This window comes from Callorhinchus milii, unplaced genomic scaffold, assembly GCF_018977255.1.
Source record: "Callorhinchus milii isolate IMCB2004 unplaced genomic scaffold, IMCB_Cmil_1.0 Scaffold4, whole genome shotgun sequence".
In the NCBI taxonomy this organism is placed as follows: Eukaryota; Metazoa; Chordata; class Chondrichthyes; order Chimaeriformes; family Callorhinchidae; genus Callorhinchus; species Callorhinchus milii.
In genome coordinates this window covers 22,558,363-22,584,012 of record NW_024704745.1, presented here as the reverse complement: position 1 = coordinate 22,584,012, position 25,650 = coordinate 22,558,363, and the positions used below count along the sequence as shown (strand labels likewise).

The window sequence follows — 25,650 nt, the reverse complement described above, 5'->3', positions numbered from 1 at the left end:
CTGCTAAACTCCTGCATCCATCACCACCAGTCTTCGCCTGGCTCCCTATCACAGAACAGATTGACTTCAAGATCCTCCTACTTGTCTACAAATTCCTTCAGGCCGTGGTCCCTCCCTACCTCTCCAAACTGTTTACTCCTCACTCCACCATCTGCTGCCTCTGCTCGGCTGGCTGCAGCCACCTGCTTGTCCCTCATCCTCTCCGATCCACCATCGGGCTTTGGAACTCTCTCCCTCTGCCATGCCCCCTTTTTCCCTTTTTTCAGATCACAACTGAAGACCTTCCTCTTTGACTGTGCTTATGGTCACCTTATCCCTCCCCATGCTCGGCGTCAGGCTCCGCCACTGTTAAGTGCTCCGAGATGCAACCCCACTTGAAAGCTGTTATATAAATGCCTTGGCATCTTGGCATCTTGTTTAATCCTCAACTGTCCTTTCTACCCCACATCCGTGCCATGATCCGCTCTGCCTTCCCCCACCTCTGCAACATTGCCCAGCTCTGCTACTGCCTCTCCCCTCAGGCCTCCGAAACCCTCATCCATGCATTTATTGCATCTAGGCTCGACTAAACCAACGCTCTGCTTATTGGCCTTCCGAACTTTTCCCTCCACAAGCTGCAGACTCTATCACTCCCACCCTCGCCTGGCTCCAATGGCTCCCCATCCCCCCAGAGGATAGAGTTCAAAATCCTTGTCCTCGCCTTCAAAGCCCTCCAAGGCCTTGCTCCTTCTTACCTCTGTGACCTGCTAACCCCATATTAACATGGCTGTTCCCTCCGCTCAGCATGCTCTGGCTTGCGCCATGTCTCCTGCCCACACCACCCCAACATCAGCGGTCGGATCTTTCAGCCTCTCTGCCCCTACCCTCCATCCCCCAGTTCCTTCATCTTGCTCCCTCCCTTGACTTCTTCAAGACCAGTCTTGAGACTCTCTTCGACCATACATTCTGTCACCCTCCTATCTCTCCCCTCCCCTCCCTGCCCTCCACCCTCCCTGATCCTAACCCCCTGCTCGGGTCCAAATCCCTGACTGTCTAGCGCCTTGGGACATCCTCCCGACTTGAAAGGCACTTTACAAATGTAATTTCTTGTTGTTGTTAAATCTACAGTGGATGGACTTTGTCCAGAGATGTTATGTTTCATGCCTGCGTTTGTCTGTCTAAGCGGATGAGATTACGACAGATTCTGTGAGATTCACTGATGACATATGACTAAATCCCAGCTGCTTGGTAGAGTATTTTAAAGCTGTTCTGGCTTTCAGCAGTGAAAAATAAATGCAAACTGTTAACTGTTCCTTGCTTTGAGCATTTGGTGAATCGAATTTCAAAATTTACTGAAGTGTAATATTGTATTTCTCCAGTATAGATTGCTACATCTTATGAGTTAACTCTGGTCTTTGGTATGTTAAGATCTCCCACAGAAACTGCAGGTTTCAAACTACTTGTATTTGAAAGGGCATTATTATCTTCTGGGATTTGCTAGGTTGGTTCAATTTCTAGAGTAGTTTGAAAACCTCTGATTCACCACCAAGTCAGTTGGCAAAGGAAGTTCTGCAGGACATGATGCATAGAAATGTTCTGCACAGAAGGGATTACAAAATTCAGACCACTTTGAACCGTGTAGTCTCAAAGTAGTCAATTGAGATTAGTGATTTCTGAGACACAATGGGACTGCAGCATTTTCTTAGCTCAGTGTTGCAGGTGCTATTATCTTTTGTCCCTTTTGGTTGGTATAAGCTTTTTAATCTTTTCTCTTAAGAGTCTGTGCTAAACTTCGTACCTCCATCACACCAGTACTTGCCAAGCCATTGTGACTGTACCACTCCTAACTATTTAAAAAAAACTCCCCTTTTGTATTCCACTTTCTGACTTGCCCACTAGCCCCCCCCCCACCCCACCCCCCATCTGTTGCAGTGTGATTTTTCACAGTACATTTTTATTAAATCTATATTTTTGCATGAAAAGTTGGTTGCAGCCAATTGCTTTATGATACATCCTGACAAAGAATAGGTTGACAAAATACTGAGTCTTTGCTCACAGTAGCAGTTGAAATCTTCAACTCAGAATAGCATACCACTTGTGTAAACTCAGACCACCATTCCATTGCACCATTTGTATCTCTCCATACTCTTGTCAACAGAATTCCAGGGTCTGAATGGTCCTATTTCTCTTCATAACCCTCTATGGTGTTATTTTTGACCTGAGGGTTAGTTTGTCAACAGTAATTGATATTATAAAACAAAATAATCCTTGCATTTGATATAGCACCTTATCACTATGTTGAGATGTCTCAAAGCACTTCACAGGTTATATTGCAAAGTGGTGTTACTGTGTATTTTGTGGGCAAATATTTTTTAAAAGTGCCTATAATGAGGTAATCTATCTCTTTCTCCTCCCCCTCCCACCTCCAACTTCTGCAGTCACATACCTCTTGCTTGCTTCCCAAGTGCTAAAAATGTAGCTCTTGGCTAATTGCCAAGAGAAGTGGTAGAGGTGACCTACCTGATATTGTGTTCCTTCACTTTCGAGAGATAGCCAGGTTGTGCCATGCATTCCAGCTCAGCTCAACCTGTGTACTTCAATCCATGATCATGCACCTGAATATTTAATTGCATTGCACTCACAGCAGAACCTTTAAAAATGTAAATGTAAAAATGTTTTCTGAAGGTATTTGATCCCTCTTCTGCTGAGCAGCTTACAGCTTTCCAGTACCTCTCCTTCATGGACATTGTGCAATTTTTTTTCTGGACATTTAGTTAACTGATTATTGGTGCATGGTTTGTGTCTAATTCAATTTGTTCCAAAATGATCATGTAGCTATATGGGAATAATAAAAAAACAAAAAAGTGTCTGAATATGACTGAAGTATGGGTTTGTACAAGTAGTTCAGATCATGACCTGGATTCATTAAGTTTTTATTAATTTCATGTAATTGAGGAACCTGTAGTTTTAGATTAAAAGTTTCCAAAGACAAGGCACCCAACAGTTTAAAGTCAAATTGACTTCTATTGTATTTCTGTGTATGAGGGAGTAGCATTCTTAACTCTCCCTAGGATTGTGCATAAATAGCTCTGACCTATACCCACAGACACCTATTGGAAACAGCAATGGCACAATGCCAATCTGCTATGTAGAATGCTCCATCTTGTGGCCTGGATCAGAGTCATCAAAACTCTTTCTAACGAGTGGCATTGACTTGGAATAATTCTTGATTATGTGACCAGAACGAATGGTTTAGAATGAGAGGACATTGCTCTACCAATTGACTTTCTGTACCACTTTGTTCTAATGTTCAATTCAGCTTATAGAATAGTCAACACTTGGTGCCGCAAAGCTGCTTATTCCTAAAAGGCAAGGATTTGGCACTCACAACCACTTCATTGAGGCTACACCTGATGTTACTAACAACTCTTAAAATAAACTGACCTCACTAATATTGATCTTTCTATTACATCATGTTATAAAACTGCTCACAAAAACTAATCTGCATGTTGTGTTAAGCTTTGGTCTGCTACCGGTAACAACCAGCACTAATACAAAGCTTAAAACTGGTTTATTTTCATCATTGAGTATCAGAAAGTTTTCTTTATTCTTGGGGACATTTTCATCGGTGGGTTTGCACTTTGTTTTACATTAGTGAGTGACTGATCTTATTCTTCTGGGAGTGAAAGGTGTTTTGTATATTCCCTTTTCCTTCTGATTCTGAGGCCTTATGGAAACTGGTTATACCCCTGTTAGTTAGAGCTTAAGTCTCTTTGATGCTGATGATTGATGTTTAGATGCTGTGAATTGTATTTCCAGTATGAAAACATCAATGCTGTCAGTGTGTTAACAAGAGAGTGGAATTATTTTCAAGCCTGGTAATCTTGTCTTGGGTCAGTCTAACATAAGTTTCCATGTGTTTAATTCATCAGATCCAAATACTGCTAATTGGAAATGAATTTCTATTCTGTACAGGAAGTTCAGGATGCTAAATTAAGACTATGTGCTCAATTTGTAACAAAAGATGTAGATCTGCAAATGGTGCCAGCAATTAGATGTACCTTTTTATATAGAGAATTGAGATTTATAAGGCAAGTACTCCATCTGTTAAACACTTTATTCTGCACAATAATAATAATAATCCTTGCCTTTGATATAGTGCCTCATCACATCTTCCAGAGATCACAAAGTGCTTCACAGAATATACTGTAAAGGGAAAGGTTCATATTGGGGAAACCTCCCACAGGCTTTTGGTTTTAGAAAGTCATCCTTTTCGCTTTCATACTATTATTTTGAAGTGCTTATTTTCAAGAGGTGAGGTGTATGATGAATGCCAAATTTACCGATTTTCAAGTAAAGCTGTGTCTCCACACATGTGTGATCCATTCCTAAATCACCTAATTGGAGAACTTTCTATTATAAGGACATATTGTCAAGGTCTCTACTCATTAGCAGCAAGAGAAATGTTACCCTCTTGATCAAATGAGAATAATTTGTGTAAGAAACAGAAACAAATTGCAGTAGTGTAACAGTAGATTGCTAAGTTAGTTAGCAGAGACTGCATTTGTTGCAAAATGTGTTTGTATATACAGAAGCTTTATTATAATGGTGAAATTACTATCAGTGCTTTTAGTGGTGCTAATAATTTATGTGAAATTCGGTATATAACTTGATATACCTTATAGAGGAATTTCATCTGAAGTAAAAATTAATTGAAAAAGCTTCAGGATTTGTGTGAGTTTGTTCTTAACTGGGTTATTAATGCTCTAATTTAGGAATAAAATAGTATACCAAAATTTGATAGTGTGTCAGTGCATCATTGTTCTTGACTTGAGGACATTTTATGATTGTTTTATCCCTTTTAAAACTGTACGAAAGTGCCCTGGACATTTTGTATAGTTGTGACATGTGCAGGACCATCAGACTGTGTTGGAAACAGCCTTGAGCACTGACGGTATTGGAGAAATGGAGCAGTAAGCATGTGAATGACGCAGTGCTCCATTGGAGTAATTTCTCATACAATAAAGCCAGTTTGTGTGATTCTCCACCCCCCTCCCACATGGAATTTTATTTTTTAATAACAGTAATTGAATGATTCCACTGTTGGAAATGCTGTAAACACTTTGTACGTCATGTTAATTTTCATTCCTCCTCCGCCCCATTACAAAGTTTGGAATTACAGAACCAGATTCAGTTGTGAAAATAAATATTATTAATTTGATTCCAAAGTTTCCCTCCTGTGGAACTGGACAGTTGGTGTCTACCTTTTGAAATCTATTTTCTCTATGGTCTAGTGACTTCTGCCATGTAGCACAACCTATTTCAATTAGGCAGATGGGCAAGAGTACTGCATCTATATCTGTGCCATCAAGCTGCTCAAGAACAGCCTAGCAAAGATTCTAATTGTGTATCTCCTTCAATGGGGGCAGTTGAAACCGCCCGAAAACCAGCATTAATCCTCGACCACACAATCTTGTATTTCTCACAGATTTTCAGAGTAATGTAGGTGTACCATTTAAAAAAAAGTACAAATAGTCTTGTACAACATATGATGTATGTCATTGTTAAAATGTGCCTTACAGATCACATTCGGCTGAAAATCACACCTCAAATCCTTGTATTTGATAGAGCGCATTATCATGTCTTCAAGACGTCTCAAAGCACTTCACAGAATATACTGTATATTTTGTGGGAGAAAATCAGCAGCCAATTGTGCACAGCAGTGTCCCATGAACAGTCATGGATTGAGTGACCAATTTATTATTTTTTTTGAAGGGATTATAACTCTGGAAATGCGATCCGCCAATCGACTAACAACAGGGTTCCTACTTAATGCTAGGTAAACAGAGTCGTGTGGAGTAAGGAAGCTTGCCCAACATTTTACCCTGCCAGTAATTGAAACCAGGTCTCTCACTTTCAAGTCGAGTGCCCTAACCACTGAGCTACAGGACTCTTAAGCATAGTATTTAGAGTAGATTGCGGTGCTGTAAATGAGATAAACCTTCAGATTAGTTCCACATTTCTATGTCTGTAGCAGTTTACCTCTGTATGGATGCAAACTATCATGCCCCCATTAGTAACTACAATTGAATTCCCTCCTTCGACTGTGTGGTGCATGTAATTTGTTGTCTTTTGCATTTGATGTCAAATTAACTGTGTAAACTCTGTAGTGAGCACGTGAAAACCAAATAGTTGTTATGCTAAATGGAGTGTAAGTGCCCTTAATTTGGCTCTGCAGATTCAAAATGCCAGTCCTGGATTATTATATTAGATTTTAACATAAACAACATACTAGGCCTGCTCTGTAAAATGAACACATTTGACTGAGGTTAAATGTCAATGAGATTTTTTTTTGGCATGTCAAGGTGATGCAGACACTAAAACACAGTTGTTTCTTGGGAGCAGTTCGGTTCTTCACACAGAATGTAGAACATGTTTCATGATTTATGTCTTAATCACAAGTTACCCAGCTTAAGTAAAATATAAACAGCTGTTTCTTGATTTAAACAGGAATTTCATTTGAAAACTAAGTGCCACAGAAACCTACCTTAGTGTGTGAATATTGAATAGCATTGGGTGAGAGAAAATGAATTTACTTCTCGGCCTCTCCATCCTATCTGCTGAGTTCTGTGTATTGTGAGGCTTCAACATACAGGCTAAATGTTTCTGTGATAATGTTTGAATGCTTACAAATACAGTCAAACCTTAAAGTTTTCCCAATTCTTCCAAGTACTAGCACTGATAAGATGATTCCTCTGTTTGTCATATGTTTTGAGTAATTTCCTCAATTTATACAGCACCCTTCACGTAGGACAACATCTCAGAGACATTTACAAAGAAGGCGTCAGATATTGAGCAAGTTGGTGGGGGGGAGGGGTGATGACCGCAAGAGTGATTGAAGAGGCATGTAATTGAGGTTTGACAAAGTCAGAGAGGAGGTGAGAAGGAAGAGAATCTGAATGCTTGGTCACTGAAGGTGGTGTTGGGAAGAGCAGAAGGATGCGCAGCAACCCCGAGCTTGCTGAGCAAGCGCTATATCAAATGCAAGGATTAAACAGAGGAGTGAGGTAGGAACAAATCAGAAATGGGGAGAATCTAGGGTTTGAAGGGATTTATAGGTGAAGGTGAGGCCCTTGAAACTTATCCACAGGGAACTGGGGACCAATAAAGCTTGACAAGGGCTGGGATATTGAGCTTACTGAGTTGGTGTTCGTGAGGATGCTGGCTATGGAGTTTTGGATAAGTTTGAGTTTATGAATGGTAGAACTAGGGAAACCAACGAGGAGTGCGTTGTGAAAAGCTTAGCCGGTTGTTAAGAAGGGCATCAATAAGTGTTTCAGTGGCATTTGGTGTGAGATGGGGCAGAGATGAACAATGTGGCAGAGGGGAAGGCAAGTCTTGGTTTAGGACATTGTGAGCAGTCCCAAAGTCATGGCTGTGGTACTGTAATTGAGTTCCAGATCCATCATCACGAGAATGTTATTTGCTGTGTAATAGCAATGAGAGAGAACTTGAGTAGGTTCTGTCTGGTCTTTCAGAAGCAGTGAATTATCTAAATTAAATTTGAGGTGAATAGATGCAGTAATTTAAACTAATTATTATTCCCAGAAACTGGCAGCTTATTTCCTTTGTACTGAGCAGTAAACATAACTTCCAAAGATGATGAAGGGATTCTATCGAAATAACACTTCAGTTAAGCACAAAATAATCTTGGAAGGATTCAATGAAAAGACGCAAGTCCCTATACCATTACACCCTGTTTTGTGGCTGTATTTAATGCTGCTAAATGTATCAAATAGAGTGAAAAGATGTAGGAGGGGTGAAGAGAATGGGAAATAAGCTTATCTTTGCTCATTTGCTCTCCTTTTCTCCTACAAATTGCTGAGGCGTAGATTCATAGATGCGGCTCCAAAGATCTTTCTCCATTTTCATAGTAATCTTTGCATTTGGTATAGTGTCTTATACAGTAAAACTCATGTAAGTCATATCAGTTGGGACCATAGGATTTAATATGATTTGCATGAAATTCAAGTTGTAGATAAACAATATAAGGCATTTAAAGTCTGAGTTAATCAACAATCTACACTGTGCATGCATAATTCAATGCAGCCCGTAAATGTGCATGCGATGATAGGTCAAAACTACATTTCTCGCAGTTCAATGCGTCTTGACCCATTGCCACATGCACACGTACCGGCAAGCACTGAAATTGCATTGAATAATGGGAATCAACATTTGTAGTTTATTTTCAACTCATTCACTTGATTTATTTTTAAATATGAATTGTTGGCCACGATACCAAGGGAATCTCCCTTCTGTCTATGAATATTGTCATGAGATCTTTAATGTCCACTTGAAACTGGTAGGTGGGATGTTGGTTTAACTTCAAATGCGAAACACGGCACCTCTGACAATGTAGGGTTTCTCTGTTCTTCCTCTCTTTTCCTCCCACCCCCGAATGAGTTCAAAGTCTGGTTTGTGAGGCTTCTTAATATGTGAACCAGAGTGGTGAGTGTAGGCAGGCTGTTTGAACATGGAGGATTTTGCAGCTGAGCCCAATCCTGTCCCCGTCTGGCATTCACATTTGTATTTTTGTCCATGTCAGACACCTGGCTGACCTAAAAATACTTTCTGAGCAGGTGTCATTGTTAGCATTTAGGGCCAAAAATCCGGGTTGATTTTCTCTTCCTCATATTCGGCTAAGGATATTCAGTCAGACGAGTGTCAAATGGTTGCTAAAAGTCAGGATGTTTAATTATCATTAGTGTTTCATACTATAGTAACAAAATTTAAAATGAACCTTGCATTTGATATAGTGCCTTTCATGTTGGAAGGACATCTGAAAGCACTTCACATGATTTACTGTAAAGTATACTGATCGTTTATTTGTAGTCTAACGGGGCAACCAATTTGTGCACAGTAAAATCCGTCAAATGACCATGAAGCAAATGACCAATTTTATTTGGGATATTGTTGGCCAGGATCCCGGAAGATATTCCTTTCTCTTTTTGAATTGTGTCTGGCATTTTTTTTAACATCCACTTGAACGGGCAGATGGTTTTAAAGTCTCATCTGAAGGAGGGCACCGATAGCAATGTAGCACACTTCCAGCATTGCACTGGAGTGTCAGCCAAGACAATATGAGTTTAAAGTCTTGATGTAGGGCAACTTCTAAATTCTGACATTTAAAAAGTTATAACGTGTTGAGTAATCTCTTCACCAATCTTGTATTTAAGCACCCCCAAGACCCTGCCCTGTGCGAATGCCGCTATATAAATGCAAGTTGTTGTTTTATTTGATGTTGCTGACTACATTTATTTTCCATTTGCTTTCAGTGTTCTGGTGAAGAGAACTGGGTGGATAATCGCACAGTTTATATTGGACATCGTGAGCCCCCTCAAGGCACTGATGCTTACATACCTCAAAGATATCCTGACAACAGAATTGTGTCTTCAAAGGTAAAGATCTTACTTTCACCCATATAGGAATGTTAATGTGGATCCCTGACAAATGCAAAGCAGAAACATTTGATGCGATAAATCTTAATTGTACCATTCACCCCCCCCACCACCCATTAACTCAAATCATGTGAAGTAATGCTAGTTGTGTGTTCTTAAATACAACACAATTTATATTTATATAGTGCCTTTTATATTTATAAAGGTCAGGAGGAGGATATGTTGATATATTAATACTGCTGGGGGTGGAAGTTGAAAGGGGGAAAGACAACCGAAAGTGGAGTCAGAGAGGTACCTCTTGAAACTGACTTGCCGTTGGTCACCCCACTTCCCCTCCCTTCCCCCCCCCCGACCACAGCTCGGGTCTAAAATGCTGTACACTGTCCAGGGTTTTGGGACATCCTCCCGACATGAAAGGCGCTATACAAATGTATTCTTGTTGTTGTTGGAATGAGGTGAGGGAGGGAGTCAGAGGGACTCTGGGATGGAGTTCCAGAGAGTGCGTTAGAATGGTTAAAGCTTGCCTACCAAGGGTGGGGTGACAAGGAGGGGGACATGAAACGGGTTGATGCTTGCGTAGTGCAGGCAGCAGTTGGGTTGGTAGGGTTGAAGGATGCCACAAAGGTAGGGTAGGCAAGACAGTGAAAGGATTTGAAAGTGAGAACAAGGATCTATGGGCTGAAGGGCTACCTTATCTGAATTTCTTTTATATTCTCACTTGATGGAGCTTTTGACTTCTGATTACTTCAGCAGATATGGTCTCAAATCGGGATCAATATTGAATTTAACTGAATGGTTCTGAAATTCATGGTTAGGCTCAATCCTAGATCGAGAGTGTACTATCTTTTACTAAGATTTGGAGCAGATTGTTATTTGGAGATGAAAAAGATTTGTAGTATTTGCAGTAATTAAGTGGTGCAAGTGTAATGTATGATAACTTGTTTTCTACCCAAGAATAGCATTATTCTTAGTGTTGAATATATATGCTGAAGCTATCTGTAGGGTTGCACTAAGAAGATTTCAGTGTTTAGTTAGTAAGTTGTTAAAATATAATTGATTGCAAATTTAGCCTCTTAAAGGAAACCCACTCTTTATTTTTGATTTACCTGTTGGGAGAATATGGTTTTATAATGCATTGTACATCTAACTATTTGATTCTTAAAATCAGGGCTTTAGATTTTTCATCTATTTACTTGTTTTTCTTTTTTATAGTATACTTTCTGGAACTTCATTCCCAAGAACCTGTTCGAACAATTCAGAAGAATTGCTAACTTCTATTTTCTTATCATATTCCTTGTACAGGTATGACGTGATGATATGCTATATTCTGCCTTAGCAATATTCAATGGTTCTTTGATACAATTTATAAAAAATTATTTCAGAACTAGGATTTTTTTAACAAATTCTACATTGACGTTTGTTCAGTAAATGCTTCAAATATGCCAGATATTTTTCAGATATGGTTATATATTCTTATCAAAAGTAACTTCAAATATGAAGCTGCTTTACAAATGGATAAACCTTTTTTTCCTCTTTTTCCAGTTGATCATTGACACTCCAACCAGCCCAATAACCAGTGGGCTTCCTCTTTTCTTTGTCATCACCGTAACAGCAATCAAGCAGGTGGGAAGTCCGATATTTAGTCTACGTTTGGAAATAAATTCTTTTAGCTGAAGGGAATGTTATTGTCTTATGGGATGTTCTCATAAAATCTGTTTCTGTTGTGTTTTTTTTCAAATTTCTTCAAATTAAGGAAAGTGAATTCCAATTGATTTTAATTTTTTGTTTAATCTTTTGAAATCCAAAACACAAAATAGTAACACACAGTATTCAAAATACACAGTCACACCACTTTAAGATACATCCTGTGAAGTTCTTTGATTAGGCACTATATCCAGTGCAAGGATTATTATTTTTATTACAAAAATAGCCACGTTTGGAGGGATTTGAAGGTTGTTGGGTCACCAAGGATGTTGCTTCCTATGCACTGCACACACAATATATAAGCAGGTAGCTCCTCTAACATCAGTTCCTGTGCGTGCATCTTTTTTAAATGATAACTATTAAGTGGACAACTATATGAACCTAGTTTTGCAATGACTTATTTGGTTTGTGTAAGTATATATGTTGATTATCAAACAAAAAAAGTTATGATTTTGCAATTATAGTTAGGATACTGTTAAAAACTCATTAAATTAGCTTGTAAATTCCTTTGGGCTGAATTAATATTCTGAATATTCATTCCAATTGATTAATTTTAACAGTATTAATTAATGCTTAGAAAACAATCATCTATTGACAGGCTAGAATTTGCAGTCGTACATTGTGTGAAATATAATTGTGTATTTGACATACATCTTTAAGAATAACAAAGCTTAAATAGTTTATGGATATTTAAATAATAAATTTGAAGCAGGTTTGTGTGTCTGCATTTACAGTTTGTAATCTTGCTAGTTTTAAATCTGATCTAAACGGTGCATTTCTTTGTAAGTATTGGTTATTCTGTCAAATGTTGTAGTACTTTTTTGTTGTAATACCTTGTACAGCTGTGTGGGGGTCTGATACATTGTGAGCAGGCCTATGTAGTATGAAAAGCATTGTGATGTGGAAGAAATTAATTTTCATGAAGGGAAAGTGGCTGGGTGCTGTATTAGATTACAAATTGGTCTTTCCCATATGTTTAACCAGACCAGCAAACACAGCACTCCCTTTCTGAATTTGTACTATGTAAATTAAGTTTAGAGCCCCAGTGGATGGGGTTCACAGCAATAAACTGCCTTTAATTCAGCATTAAATCTCAGTCAGAGTGGCTACAGGATAACTCGTAAAAGAAATGGCAAATGTCACATTGCACATTGCCCTACTGAGGTTTGGGCTTGAGTAAAGGGAGCTTTACATTTATTGATGCTATACTTTCCCAGAAACTAAACTGGAAGTGGAAAAATGTTTCACAGGATATAATGTAAGGAGGAGTCACTCTAAGCACACAGCTGGCCTGTTCACTGACTGGCTCTCGTGCTAAGACAGCCAATTGCTGGGTCATTAGGTCGCTGGTGATAGCAATTCTTGTGCATGCACAACACAGCAGAGTTATATCAGTGGTGACCTAATGACCCAGAAGTTAGCCATTTTAGCTTCTCGTTTAACCTCGCGCTGCTATAAAAATGATAAATCAGATTATCAGGTGACCACTGATGTAATTTCCTGTGCATGTGCAGTACCCACGAAGTAATAGGGTGGGGACCTGGAAGTCAGCCAATTTAGCACTGTGGCCAGCCCGCACAAGCACACCCAGTGAAACTGGCGGTTGTGGCTTCATTATAAGGATTTTATGGAACCCAATCACCACGTTGTGACAAGGCTCCATTATATAAGATAGCAAAGGGGGTGGATGTCTTTTGTTTTCTGGTTGGATAATTTTTCAGAAGTGGTTATAAAGACTTTTTCTCATTTTATAAAATGCGGCTGAATTTTCAACTTGTTTGACACCCGATTATAAAGATTAACTGACTATTGTCTTTACAATAGGTGTACCACTCATAGAGTTGTCCTTGCTGTTATCTTGTATCTTCAGATCGGATGTTACTAAACATTATCATAGCTTTGGATTGCTTAAGTGTCTAGTAAAACACAACTTCTGCAGATCCATTTTGACAGCACATTTTCTCAAGTCACGCACAGATGACTTATTGGAGACGTATCCATTCTGGTGGAACGCTCCGCTTTACATCTGTCATTTCAGGTATTCCCATGTTTCTTTTTTAAAAGTCATCAGTAAGATATGTGCACATTTTAATAAATCCTCTGTCTGGATACTCCAGATGGAACGCTGTTACTCATGACTCCAGCGTGTTACCATCCTCCTCTTCTCCACACTTGGATAGCTGCCATTACCTAAGATGTGTCTTTAGAAGAATGTGAGCTAATATGGCTTGGCTTCTCATGGATCATCTTGAGAGTTAATTGCACGATTGCTATCTAATGGAAGCTAATGCATATTTACTGTCAATTGGCTGGTCTACTTGCTTGTCTAGGTGGTGGGGGCGGGGGAGAGAAAAAGGTGATAATCTGAATATTGGTACCTTAATGCTGCAATCTTCTCCTTTCCAATCAATTGGAAACTGATAGGCCCCCGACTGTTCCACAAAGACATGCTATAAGAACTGTGGGTCAAATTTAGGGGTCACCCATTACTGACCGTGCCTTCACGATCTACTATCTTCTAACTGGCGCGATGTATGATGCACAATTTAAAATTGACCGAATTACAGTGATGCCTTTGGATAGAGAATTAATTAATTTCTTTTATTATCAGATTTATGTCTCGATTAAGACTGTTAGATTTCTCCTCCAAATCCACTCCCTATAAATTTAACACTCATTCGTATAATAAGGTAAACGCAACAGAAGTCACAAATATTTTTTATTTCTGCAATAGCTGGCTTCTGATTTCAACTACTTCAACTAAAACAAGTATTTTTTGCATAAATGAATTGGGGGATGGTAAATACGCATTGGATAATCCAGGTGGCCTCAGGAAAAAGTCTATTTTAAAAATAACTCAATTCTTACTATCCCACACATTGAAATAAGATATTTAATCAGTATAATGTGCTCCATGACATCAGTTTCTGGATTTTAGGTTCAATGCTAAATAATTCAGAAAGAAATATTATTGCTCAATCTGATTATTTTAGTTTGACATTAATGTAATTGTTTGGCCACTAAATTGAAAATATTGCATCTCTCCAGTTTATTGAGCCTCTCAGTACTGTGTGCTTTTTTAAAAAAATCATGTATGCATTTGCAATGACCTGAAAGCTATGTGGATTTAAGTGAAGTGAAATATTTATTTCAAAATCAAATTTAATTCCTTAATTAATGAATCTAATTTCTCGGATTTGTGTTTCATGAAATAAAAGGATTATATAATCTCTTTGTGTATCAAGATCCTTGCTCTCTATCTGAGAGAGGGTCGTTTCATATAAGTGCAAGTTGTTGTTGACTGGCAAAGTTCATAGAAAAATAGAAATTAAACAGCATGGAAGAAGGCCTTCATCCGATCAAGTCTCTGATGGCATTTTGAAGGAGCAATCCATTCATAAGAACATAGGCACAGGAATAGGTCATTCAACCCTTTGAGCCTGGTCTGCCATTCAATAAGATCATGGCTGATTTACCTTTTTATCATTTACCATTCAGTCCCATTTATCTTTTTCCTCATATACCTGTGAATTATTTTATATATATTATATATTTTATATATGTATAAATATATATATATATATATAGTTTCCTCTTGATAAATTTGGCAAAAACAGCCCACATTCCTGGTCCTAACAACTCTCAGTAAAATAATTTCTCCTAATCTCCTCCTCTGCTCCCTTACTAATTATTTTAATTTGATGCCCGCTAGTCACTGCTCACAACCCAATCCTACAAATTGTTGAAATATGATTATCTGGAACTGGATTTTAGTGTTATTAGCAGGCAACAGACCTAAAAGTGAGTTTAGGAGCAACTCTTACACAGAGGGTGGTGAGAATACAGAACCAGCTGCTGCAAGCTGGGTTAAAACAAAAAGTATCTATGTATTTAAGAGGAAATTTGATACATCCATCCATCCATCCATCCATCCATCCATCCATCCATCCATCCATACATCCATCCATACATACATACATACATACATACATGAAGGAGAACGGAATAGCAGGATTAGGAGAGGGTAATACAGTGCCATCATTCTATATAAATTCTATATGAATACCACCTGAAATAGTGCTGTTTTGATCTCACTGTAAAATGGAACCCTTACTTTTTTCTGGATGCTGTTAAACATGAATCATAGAATAACAGAAAGAACAGAAGAAGGAAATTCAGCCTTTCGACTCTGCACTGGCTCTCGGAGCATGCTGTTCATTGGATCCTATCGCTCTGCTTTAATCCCATATCCCTTCAGCAGAAAATTCCAATCCCTGCAAATAAATTGCACTGATCCATTTTTAGTTTTTTTTATAAGAGCCAGGCATATGAGTTTTCAACACAGAAGAAGGCCTTTTGCCCATTGTGTCTGTGCCACTGCCTCCTGTTTTGTAGGTCACTGCATATCATTAATCCCACTTTTCAGGATTGGAACATAGAATATTGTTTTCCCAGAAAGTGGGATTATTAATAAGGGGTGATTTTATCGACCCAAAGTGTTTATGTGAATATCAATTACATTTAGCATACTAAAATAACTGATGTACTTACAGTGTTTGCAGAGTTGAGGTGCACATAGTAAAATTTGATAAAACCTCAATAGCACAATCAATCTTGCAATCCTACATTTGCAGCAATTTAGCTTGGATGTCTACAATGACTGGTAAACAACATTAATGCATGATTTTGATTTGGATAAAAAGACAAATTCATAGAATCATAGAATCGTACAGCACAAAAAGAGGCCATTTGGTCCATCGAGTCTGTGCCAGCTCTTTGAAAAGAGCAGATGCAGGCTTTCTCTACAACTCTGTATAAGTGTCAGCCAAATGAATAGATGTAGCAGGGTATATGTTGTAAAGAATTACTGAGAAATATGCTTGTGAAAACCACATGACAAGATGGTCCAACATTTGTTCCAGCCTTTAGAAGTGAATGGCTAAATAGTTTTATGAAAAAGCCTGCTTAAAGGACAAACCTTTATAGCATACTGTGTATAAGGCTGTGGCAGGAATTTAAGCCTTTAAACAATGTGAATTAGTTTTAAAGAGCTTATGCATTTTTTTATATTATATAATCTGTGTAACTATATAAAATAATAATCCTTGCATTTGATATAACGCCTTATCATGTCTTCGGGACATCTTAAAGTACTTCACAGAATATACTGTAAAATGAATTTGTATATTTTTGTGGGTGAAACACGGCAGCCAATTGTGAACAGCAGTGAAATTGTATCTGTAAGAAATTATTTGGTTTAATACATTGGAACATAAGAAAACTGTAGGCCTTCAGCTCATTGAGGATGTGTATATGTTTCTCTAAGGTAGAATTGCAGCAAAGAAGTTTTGTATTTACCATGCATGAACACAAGTGTATTAAGTGTTGCATATAAACACGGTAGGATCATGTTATGTTCCAGTGTATTAAATTAAAGAATTTCTTTCCGACACATATATAGTCACACAGATTATATAATCTAAAAAATGCACTAGCTCTTCAAAACGTATTCAGAAAACATTGCTTAAAGCTTTGATTCCTGCCACAGGGGGTGGCCATTCAGCTCATTGGGTCTGCTCCACCAGTTTACTAAATCTTGGCAGATCTTTTAATTCCAAAGCCCATCCTTTTGCCATACCCTTTAACTGAAACAAAGCAGGCATCGGAATTTGCTCATCACAGAAGGGTCTCCTGTTAATGGTCAGATAAAAAATCGACAGTGATTGAAAAATATTTGGGTTGTGAGCAGTAGATTTGGAGCGAAACATTAACTCTTTAAAAGAGAGTATGAAATTTATTAATATTATGAGGGAGTTGCCTTTCGAAACCTGCAGCTCGGTCCAGTTTAGGCTGTGTTGGTGCTCTGTTCCTCCAGCAAGGCACAGTGATGTATCAGTTTCAGTAACGGGGAATGTCATGCATCCTTTTCCCGGTCTATTTAATGCAGCATTTTTGTCACTGTCAACTTTGGCCACAACTCTGCATAAAACGTAGTAGTGTTAACTTATGACCTACAGGGATGTTATATTGGGAAGGAAATTTCTCAAAATTGAATAAATGGAGTTTCCCATTATGTATCGTATGACTGAAATTCTGAATTAATTAATTGATACCTACTTAACAAATTTTAACCAAGGAACAAATTCATTTATTTGTATTTTTTTATCAGCTAGTATAATTCTGCTGTGAACCTTATAGACTTACAAACAAAATATATTCACAACTTTATTTCTGAAGGGTACTAAATATCCTTTCTCTGCAGGGTTATGAAGACTGGCTCCGACATAAGGCAGATAATGCGGTGAACAAATGTCCCGTTCATGTAATCCAGCATGGCAAAATAGTTCGAAAACAAAGTAGAAAATTGCGGGTACGTGTTGCTCACAACAACAAATCCTCAGTAGCTGTGTAATTACAGACTGTACTTGACCTTGGTATGATAGCTCAAGCAATAAAGTGACTCCAACTTAATTTTCTATTTTTATTTCACTGCTATATTGTATTTTTCGCCCCTTTCTCTAGCTGAGTTTACTTTGCCATCTGTTTAAACACTTTCTCTTGTTTTACAGCATTTCCTCTTGTATAGCTCCCTGTCAATGTACATTCTGCACCTGAGTCCAATTGTTCGAATGGTTGCCTGACATAGATGCTCTGCCGCAGGATTGGTGAATAGGGATCAGTAGCAAAAATTTGACCGACCTTTCCCTCATTATTCCAGGGCACCAGCCCAATTTTATGCAGCAATAATTACAACACAGCCTTTAGATTTAAAAAAAATACAAATTTACATTTATATAGTGCCTTTCACTTTGGTAGGATATCCCACGGCAATGGGGAGAAATCAGAATTTTCAGCTTTTTATTCCACACAAGAGCAAATTGTGTATATCGTATCAGTAAAGCAACAACTTCCTCCATTTTGTTTTTCCCGTAAACTATCATATCATTAAGAGTAGAATGTCAGATGACATTCGCTACCAGACCCACTATTGTTTATGTATTGGTGTCAGGAGGAAAAACATAACCAAGGGAATCTCAGATCCATAGTATTTATGATATTGTCACAGAATTAAAAATTACTGCTGAACGTTCAGTTCAATAGTTAAGGTGAAAGAGTGGCCTGGGAGTTAAAACACTTTATTTGCATCATTGGTTATTGGTGAAGCTGCAATATTTATTCTCTTCTGAGTCCTTCATTTTATGTAGGACATCAAGTGAAATTCATATTTTTATCAAGAGCCTCCCTTATCCCTCCCATTTTTATTTAATATTAATAATCCTTGCATTTGATATAGCGCTTTTCACATCTTCTCGACGTCTCAAAGCGCTTCATAGAATAGACTGTAAAATAAATAAATGAATAAATGAATAAATATATTTGTGGGCGAACGCAGCATCCAATTGCGCACAGCAATGTCCCACAAACAGTCGTAGATTGAAAATGACCAATTTAATTATTGTTTTTTGTTTTTTTGGAGGGATTATTATTAGGCTCTGTGTGGAGTAAGGAAACTTGCCCAAGGTTTCGCCCTGCGTGGAATTGAACCCAGATGTCTTGCTTGCAAGGCGAGTGCTCTAACCACTGAGCTACAGGACACCACTTTTGTTTATTGAAAGCAGCGTTCTATAATGATAATAACGTTTCTCTTTTCAGCTACAATGAATCAAACTTCATTAATTCCTCTGAATTTTTATAGTGTGTTTGTGTAGTTGCGTTTGACTAAACCCCATTCCCTTTACAATATTTTGATTTTTTTTCAGGTTGGAGACGTTGTGATGGTAAAAGAAGATGAAAGCTTTCCCTGTGACATGATATTCTTATCTTCGAGCAGGATCGAAGGGACCTGCTTTGTTACCACTGCCAGCTTGGATGGAGAGTCAAGTACAAAGGTAGAGAAGTGCCAAATAAATCATGCATTTAGTGTGGTGAATTGGTTTCAGTGAGGACAATTGATCCAGCACAACATGCCAATTTCCTTCAGAAATTTAAAACATTGTACTTTTTCATGAGAGAGCAATGCTTCAGATATAAAAATGCACACATTTTATTTCAATTGGTCATATCCTATCAGGAAAATCTTATAAAAACTGTTTAGAAAACAGCTGTCTGTTTCCCATTGACACTTGGCTTGTGGCTTTTTTTTACACAAAAACGGTGGACTAAGATTTGTAATTTGCAGCTATGAGTTTCATTGTGTATTTCCCAAACGAGAAATTGCAATTGCCACAACAAAACTGGTTTGCAAATATGGTTCTACATTGAGTATTGACAGGCTTTTCATAGTGGAAGACAAGGGAGGGCAGGGCGTCAGAACAAAGTCTAATTCTCGCTCATCTGATTTATTGAGTGGAACATTGCACTTAGCCAGAATTTAGCAGCGTATTAATAAGTAGAGCTTTATATGAATAGTGCATTACAGGGTGAGCCCTTTCATCTGTTTAATTCCAAAGCTATAGCCATTTTTAGATTTTCACTTTATTCCTGTTTAGACATACTATGCTGCTCAAGACACAAAGGCGTATCACACTGAAGAAGAAATAGACTCATTGAATGCTACAATTGAATGTGAACAACCTCAACCTGATCTTTACAAGTAAGGTTCAGTATTGATATCAGATCTCAACCTAGAATTGCGAGTAGAGGTGTAGAATTTCATTTGTTTAGCAATTTCAAATTATCAAAGAACATTCAAGTGAGGAATGGAAAATTGGGTATGTGCATGATATTGAAATATTGAAATAATCATCTACTTGAGTTGACTGTTGTATTCTTAAATATTAAAAAAAATCTTCCTTCTCCTCATTCTCTTTTGAGCCTCCCCTCCCCTTCTCCACACCCACCCATCCATGTAGTTCAATCATGGGAAAATGAGAATAAAAAATACTAATTTTGGAGGCTGGAGCTTCTAACTAAAATGTCAAACTGGATTTGGTTTATTTCTGTTTGCTTTAATTTTTTATAATTACAGCACTGCTGATTCCTCCCCTGTGTGTAGTGTAGTGAAAGGAGAAATGATGGACCTTGGTTTACTTGTGTATAAATAAGAACTGTTCAATTCATGCTGTAAGTCACAAAGGAAATCAAATCAATATTACCTTAGTTTCCAGTTCATGCATTTTGATGGGTAGCTCTGAGAGCTGACAGGATATTACAATCCAAACAGGCCATTTGGCCCATGAATTATACACAAATAGTTTCTCCACCCGAGCTATCTAATTTAGACCCACACTCCTTCTTGCTCCCGTACCCTTTCATATTTATCTTATTTCAAGAATGTATCTAATTCTCTTAAAATACAGTGGAATCCTGTTATAATGTGGTTGTTGGGGGTCCATAAAATCCCAACCTATACTGGGGAACATTTGCCTCTCAGCACTTCTGCATTCACTGCAGATGCACGCAGGTGTTAGCTAAAAAAAGGCCAACTACTGGGTCATCAGATTACTGCAATGTTATTTCAAAATATATTGAGATACACCTTATAGAATCATAAGAATTCACAGCACAGGACGAATCAATTTGGCCTATCATATCTGTGTGATGCTACCTCCCATATTATTGTTATCTATCCTGAAAGAACAATCTAAGCAAATCAGTTTTATTCCTCTTTCTCTGGCATGTTTTAATTGTCGCTTAGGATACACAAATATATGAATTCCCTTTGGAAGATGGTGAGCTTGCAGAATTTTATACATAAATGCTGCTAAGGTAGATGTTGTGTTTGTTTACCTGCAGGTTTGTTGGCCGAATAAATATTTACCATGAGACAGAGGAACCCATTGTAAGGTAAATGAACCTTGTGTTTTCTATCTGAAATAGCTAAATACAATTCTTGATATATAATTTCATACTTTAATCTGGTGTTAAAATTGAAATACGAATGGTTGCAATTTTTTTCTGATTTATTTAACCTTGCATATTTTTTCTTCATTCATTTCTGATGCTCATGCCATTTATACTGTGCTTTTTCTATTTGATCATGTTTTGATTCCTGTTGTGTTTCTGCAGGATATTCCTTCAGGAGCATTGCTAGAAAGGCTTGCTCTTTCAGTTGTGAAAAAGAAAACTATTGTAGAATATGTATGTTCTGGTATTCAGACGAGTTTATTAAATAACGGCTTTTGTGTAACTCCTGTAAGATTTGCATTTTAATTATTGCGTTTTCAAAATATTTTAAAGGCCTTTAGGATCCGAAAACGTTCTACTGAGAGGAGCTACATTAAAAAATACAGAAAAGATCTATGGTAAAATCTTCTCTATTCAATCTGAAATTTCAGTACTTGTCTCTTTATGTAACTTAAGTAGACAATTGTGAGTTAGTTTCTCATAATTTGGCTTTTTTGGTGTTTAAAGGACTTTAATTTAAACTTTTATTGTCTTGAACCAAGATTTCTTCCAAGACATTTGAAACCAGACAGAAAATGTGAATCAAGAGATAGTGAAGTGCATTAGCCTTGTACGTACTTTAACAAATGCAAACTTTTGAGAAAGTGTGGCTCAGGACTGCTCAACCACAGGCTCAGTGCCCTTTGAGAAACTGCTTACAGATTAATAATGTCCCAAGTTTGATCCTCCTATTTAATTAACCAGTAGTGAAGTACAAATCCAGATGGTCTTGTCCTTTTCCAACATTTCCAAGCATTCACTTTGCAGCAAGAGAAAGCAATCAGCAGTGGGAATCCTGCCCGCTGCTGGTCTGCTTAGTTTGTTTCTGTTGCATTGTAATAACTTGACTGTTCACAACATGTGTTTGTGAAAAGTCAGTGATTTAATTAGAGATAATTGAATTAAGTTTTATTAATGTTGAAGATCTCGTGCAATGATGTCTGCGTTTCCATTTTCAGGAAATGGTTAATTGATATTTTGATTTTTCCAGCTTGTTTTGCATTAGCATGTTTTTGTGATTCTCAGCTGCTTGGAATTTTTTTCAAACAATTTACACTCTTTTTTTAGGTGTGGCAATATACACAGGCATGGAAACCAAGATGGCATTGAATTATCAATCCAAGGCACAGAAACGGTCAGCTGTGGAAAAGTAAGGTTGTGTTCTGTGTGGAATTTCTGGGCTACTTTTGCCACAAATTATATGTTGATGACTTTAACCTCATTGAGACTGGTACCTGAGCTGGAGTTATTTTTAAAAGTATTTAAATTCCATCACTAATCCATGTTCTTGTTTGTGTGGAATTTAAAATGTATTATTGCTTATAGATTGCATGACATGTTTTTTCTTGTGTGTCCATTTAGTTGTAAATTGCTGTTGACGTGCTGTTTTCAGGCTTTCTCAAACTATATGTATTTCAATTGTCGTCGAGTGATTTGCATTATGGCACTTAAACCAATCTCAATCCATGAATTCCAGAGGCTAAAGTGTATACTTCATGCTTACCAACTTTGTGGACTGTGGACTTAGCAATATTGATGGCCTTGCCTCCTCCTACCTCTCTGACCTGCTGACTCCCTACCAACCTGCCCGCTCTCTCCGTTCATCAGGCTCCGGCCTGCTCAATATCTCTCACCCAAACCGCCCTACCATTGGTGGCCGGGCTTTCAGCCTCTCTGCCCCCATACTCTGGAACTCCATCCCATGGTCCCTTTGCCTCGCTTCCTCCCTTGTCTCCTTCAAGGTCGATCTCAAGACCCTTCTCTTCAACCTTGCCTTTGGTCTCCCTCCCACCTCTTTGCCTTCCCTCACCCCTACACCACCTCTCCCTCATGCTCAGGCCCCAATATCTGACTGTTCAGCACTTTGGGACGTCCTCTCGACGTGAAAGGCGCTCTATAAATGTAATTTTGTTGTCGTTGTTGTAAGTGTAGCACAGGAGGAAAAATAATTTCCGAGTTGGTTTGTGACATAATGTCATCAGAATTCAGATCTAACCCATAGAATGACAGACGTGTACAATGTATTTTAGTGCGAGGCCATTCCATCTTAATCCCAATTTCGTATTCTTGTCCTGGTGCCCTACAGCACCATAGCCTCTTGAGTAGGTAATGAGGGCACCGGTTCTGTGATGCGAAGTAAGTTTTAGACCATACAATGGAGCATTTCTTTACTCAGAGGGTAATCAACAGTCAGAGGTGAGCTACCAGGAGGCATGGATTATAGGCCAGGATTTTGGCCTTATTTAATGAACAGCAAGTGATATAATGGGAAGAATGGGTGTTCTGAAATGTGAGAGAAATTGGGGTGAGGGTCCTTTCTTAGGATTTTGTAGAGTCAGTTTAATATTGGATGTATTTAAGTAGGCTGGCAATAAATATTTAAGTATTGAATTTCTGAAGTACATCTGGATGTAATCTTGACGGTGTGAAGATTACTATTTTCTGAATTTGTATTTAGCATCTGCGGTTCTCATTTGACTAATCAATTTACACTACTAATTATCTTTCATCCATGAAGATGAATTATTGTACATATATAACATAACCTATTGCTAATGCAATAATTAACAGGATAAATTTCATCATTAATTTGGGTCTTCAATATGCTTCTGCCACTTGTGCATGTCGTGTTGGCTCACTAGGTTCAGTTAAACTGTACATAGAATTCATTTTGCATATTATTGTACATCAGAGTATAACTGGTTAATTTTGCTTGCTAGATCAATGAATGCTTTCCTAGTTGTGTACTTGTGCATCCTGATCAGCAAAGCTTTAATAAACACAATCCTGAAATACATCTGGCAAAGTGAAACTATCCGGGATGAGCCTTGGTATAACATGAAAACTGATATAGATCGACAAAAAAACAAGGTAAGGCACGGCATATTAATATATTTTGTCTTAAAAAGATCCTACGATGCGAAAAGCTGACCTAAAATTATTTAATGATATTCTGTGCAGTTGTCATTTGGCAAACAGAGTGATTCAGGTTTGCTTAATTGGATATTTGCATTAATTAACAACTGGAAGGACTGAATGAGGATGGCCATTTGATTATGCAGTGTGTAGATAATAAATGCATTAAAGATTGCTATAATTGATCTGTGCAATATGTATTGTAATGTTTTTCCTGTTACATATTGAAGTCCTGTTATCGCATAAATCCAACACTAATTGAATAATTTGATAGGTTAACATGACCCAAAATGAGTGCCACCCTTTCTCATCCAGAAAAGCTGTCATTTGATCTTTTACACATGTTGTTCCATTTCCACTTTCGATGTGGAATGGAAGCCAAGGTTTCTTTCTATATTTGAGATCACACAGCATTAAAACAGGTTCAGTAGAGAGATGTTTATCTGTACTAATTGTAACCGGCCCCACCTCTATTTCTCGCTCGTTCACTTTCTCTGACTTTCCCTTTTCTCTCTATTTCTCATCCTTTTCTGTATCAGAACAAAACAGCCACATTGTTCTTGGCACGCTAGTGAAAGTAATGATAGTTTTCAGGATTCTCAGAATTGGTATTATTTGTAGAAAGGTGTGAAGCAGTTGATAGCAGTTTCAGGTAGTTAAATCTCAGAAGACTATAGAGTTGGAATGGGAGCCAAGTGGAAGATGGGAAGGATAGGAGGGAGATGGGAATGATATGAGGGAGATGGGAAGGATATGACCAAAGGCGCAGTCTAAAGTTAGGCTTTCAGAAGGGTTTTGAGGGAGGTAGTGTGCATGTCTGAGTGGTTTATGGAGAGTGTATTAAAGACACATTAATCCTAAAGTTGAATAGAAATTCAGATTTCACAGCATAAAGTTAATACAAGACACTAACCGATACAGAAAGAACTTGTATATTTTTAGAGACTTGTATATCAGCATCTCAAAGTGAATCAAGTCATATTGTCCAGTCACTGTTTTTAGTTTAATTTAATTAAATGTTTTTGTGTACTCATGATTCAGATTATTTCTAAAGATTTGCTGAGGAATAACCCTAGATTGACAACACTTTCTGTGTTTCTTTGCAGTTTTTGAAAACATTTACAGATTTTCTCGCCTTTATGGTTCTCTTCAACTACATTATTCCAGTGTCTATGTATGTTACTGTGGAAATGCAAAAATTCCTTGGTTCCTATTTCATTACTTGGGATGAAGATATGTACGATGAAGAAATTGGTGAAGGACCAATAGTGAATACATCTGACCTGAATGAAGAATTGGGCCAGGTTTGTTTGTTTGTTTGTTTAGGACTTCATTGATTTAAGTCTTATGTGAAAGCCATGGGTCGATTTGTTTTATATGGATGGGTATAAGAAAAAATTCTCATTGTGGGAAATAAACTGGACGTACAGCTGTGAGAAGTAATCTATCCAGAGCAGGAAGATTTCAGTGGGAACAAGGTTGAGAATGTTCAATACTAATTTAGTTATGGTAGTAAAACCTCATCCCTGGTGCTAAAAATAAACCCTTAAGATTGAATTTGCTGCAGTTTTTGATGACCGCGAGCTAGTTTTTATTTACAAAAGTGGCTATTCAGCAAACTCTATTATATTGCAACCATGCATCACTCGCATTTTATGGCACTGGTAGATGGCCTTTGCCACTCTTACTCTGTAACGTTGTGATTAAA

The 25,650-nt window shown here is 37.8% G+C and overlaps 1 protein-coding gene across 5 annotated transcripts in view; it reads left to right on the top strand.

The window, feature by feature from the left end:
- The window catches only part of atp11a (ATPase phospholipid transporting 11A), a 98,936-nt gene that overhangs the window by 40,358 nt on the left and 32,928 nt on the right, over positions 1 to 25,650 (top strand). For all 5 annotated transcript variants that reach the window (XM_007891762.2, XM_042334390.1, XM_042334392.1 and 2 more), the window contains exons 2-12: positions 9,315 to 9,437; positions 10,650 to 10,739; positions 10,980 to 11,060; positions 17,404 to 17,511; positions 18,902 to 19,030; positions 19,631 to 19,734; positions 20,877 to 20,927; positions 21,321 to 21,385; positions 22,095 to 22,176; positions 23,747 to 23,897; positions 25,049 to 25,246. In XM_007891762.2, the coding sequence (XP_007889953.1) occupies positions 9,315 to 9,437; positions 10,650 to 10,739; positions 10,980 to 11,060; positions 17,404 to 17,511; positions 18,902 to 19,030; positions 19,631 to 19,734; positions 20,877 to 20,927; positions 21,321 to 21,385; positions 22,095 to 22,176; positions 23,747 to 23,897; positions 25,049 to 25,246 (1,182 nt within the window). The remainder of the gene's footprint in view (positions 1 to 9,314; positions 9,438 to 10,649; positions 10,740 to 10,979; positions 11,061 to 17,403; positions 17,512 to 18,901; positions 19,031 to 19,630; positions 19,735 to 20,876; positions 20,928 to 21,320; positions 21,386 to 22,094; positions 22,177 to 23,746; positions 23,898 to 25,048; positions 25,247 to 25,650) is intronic.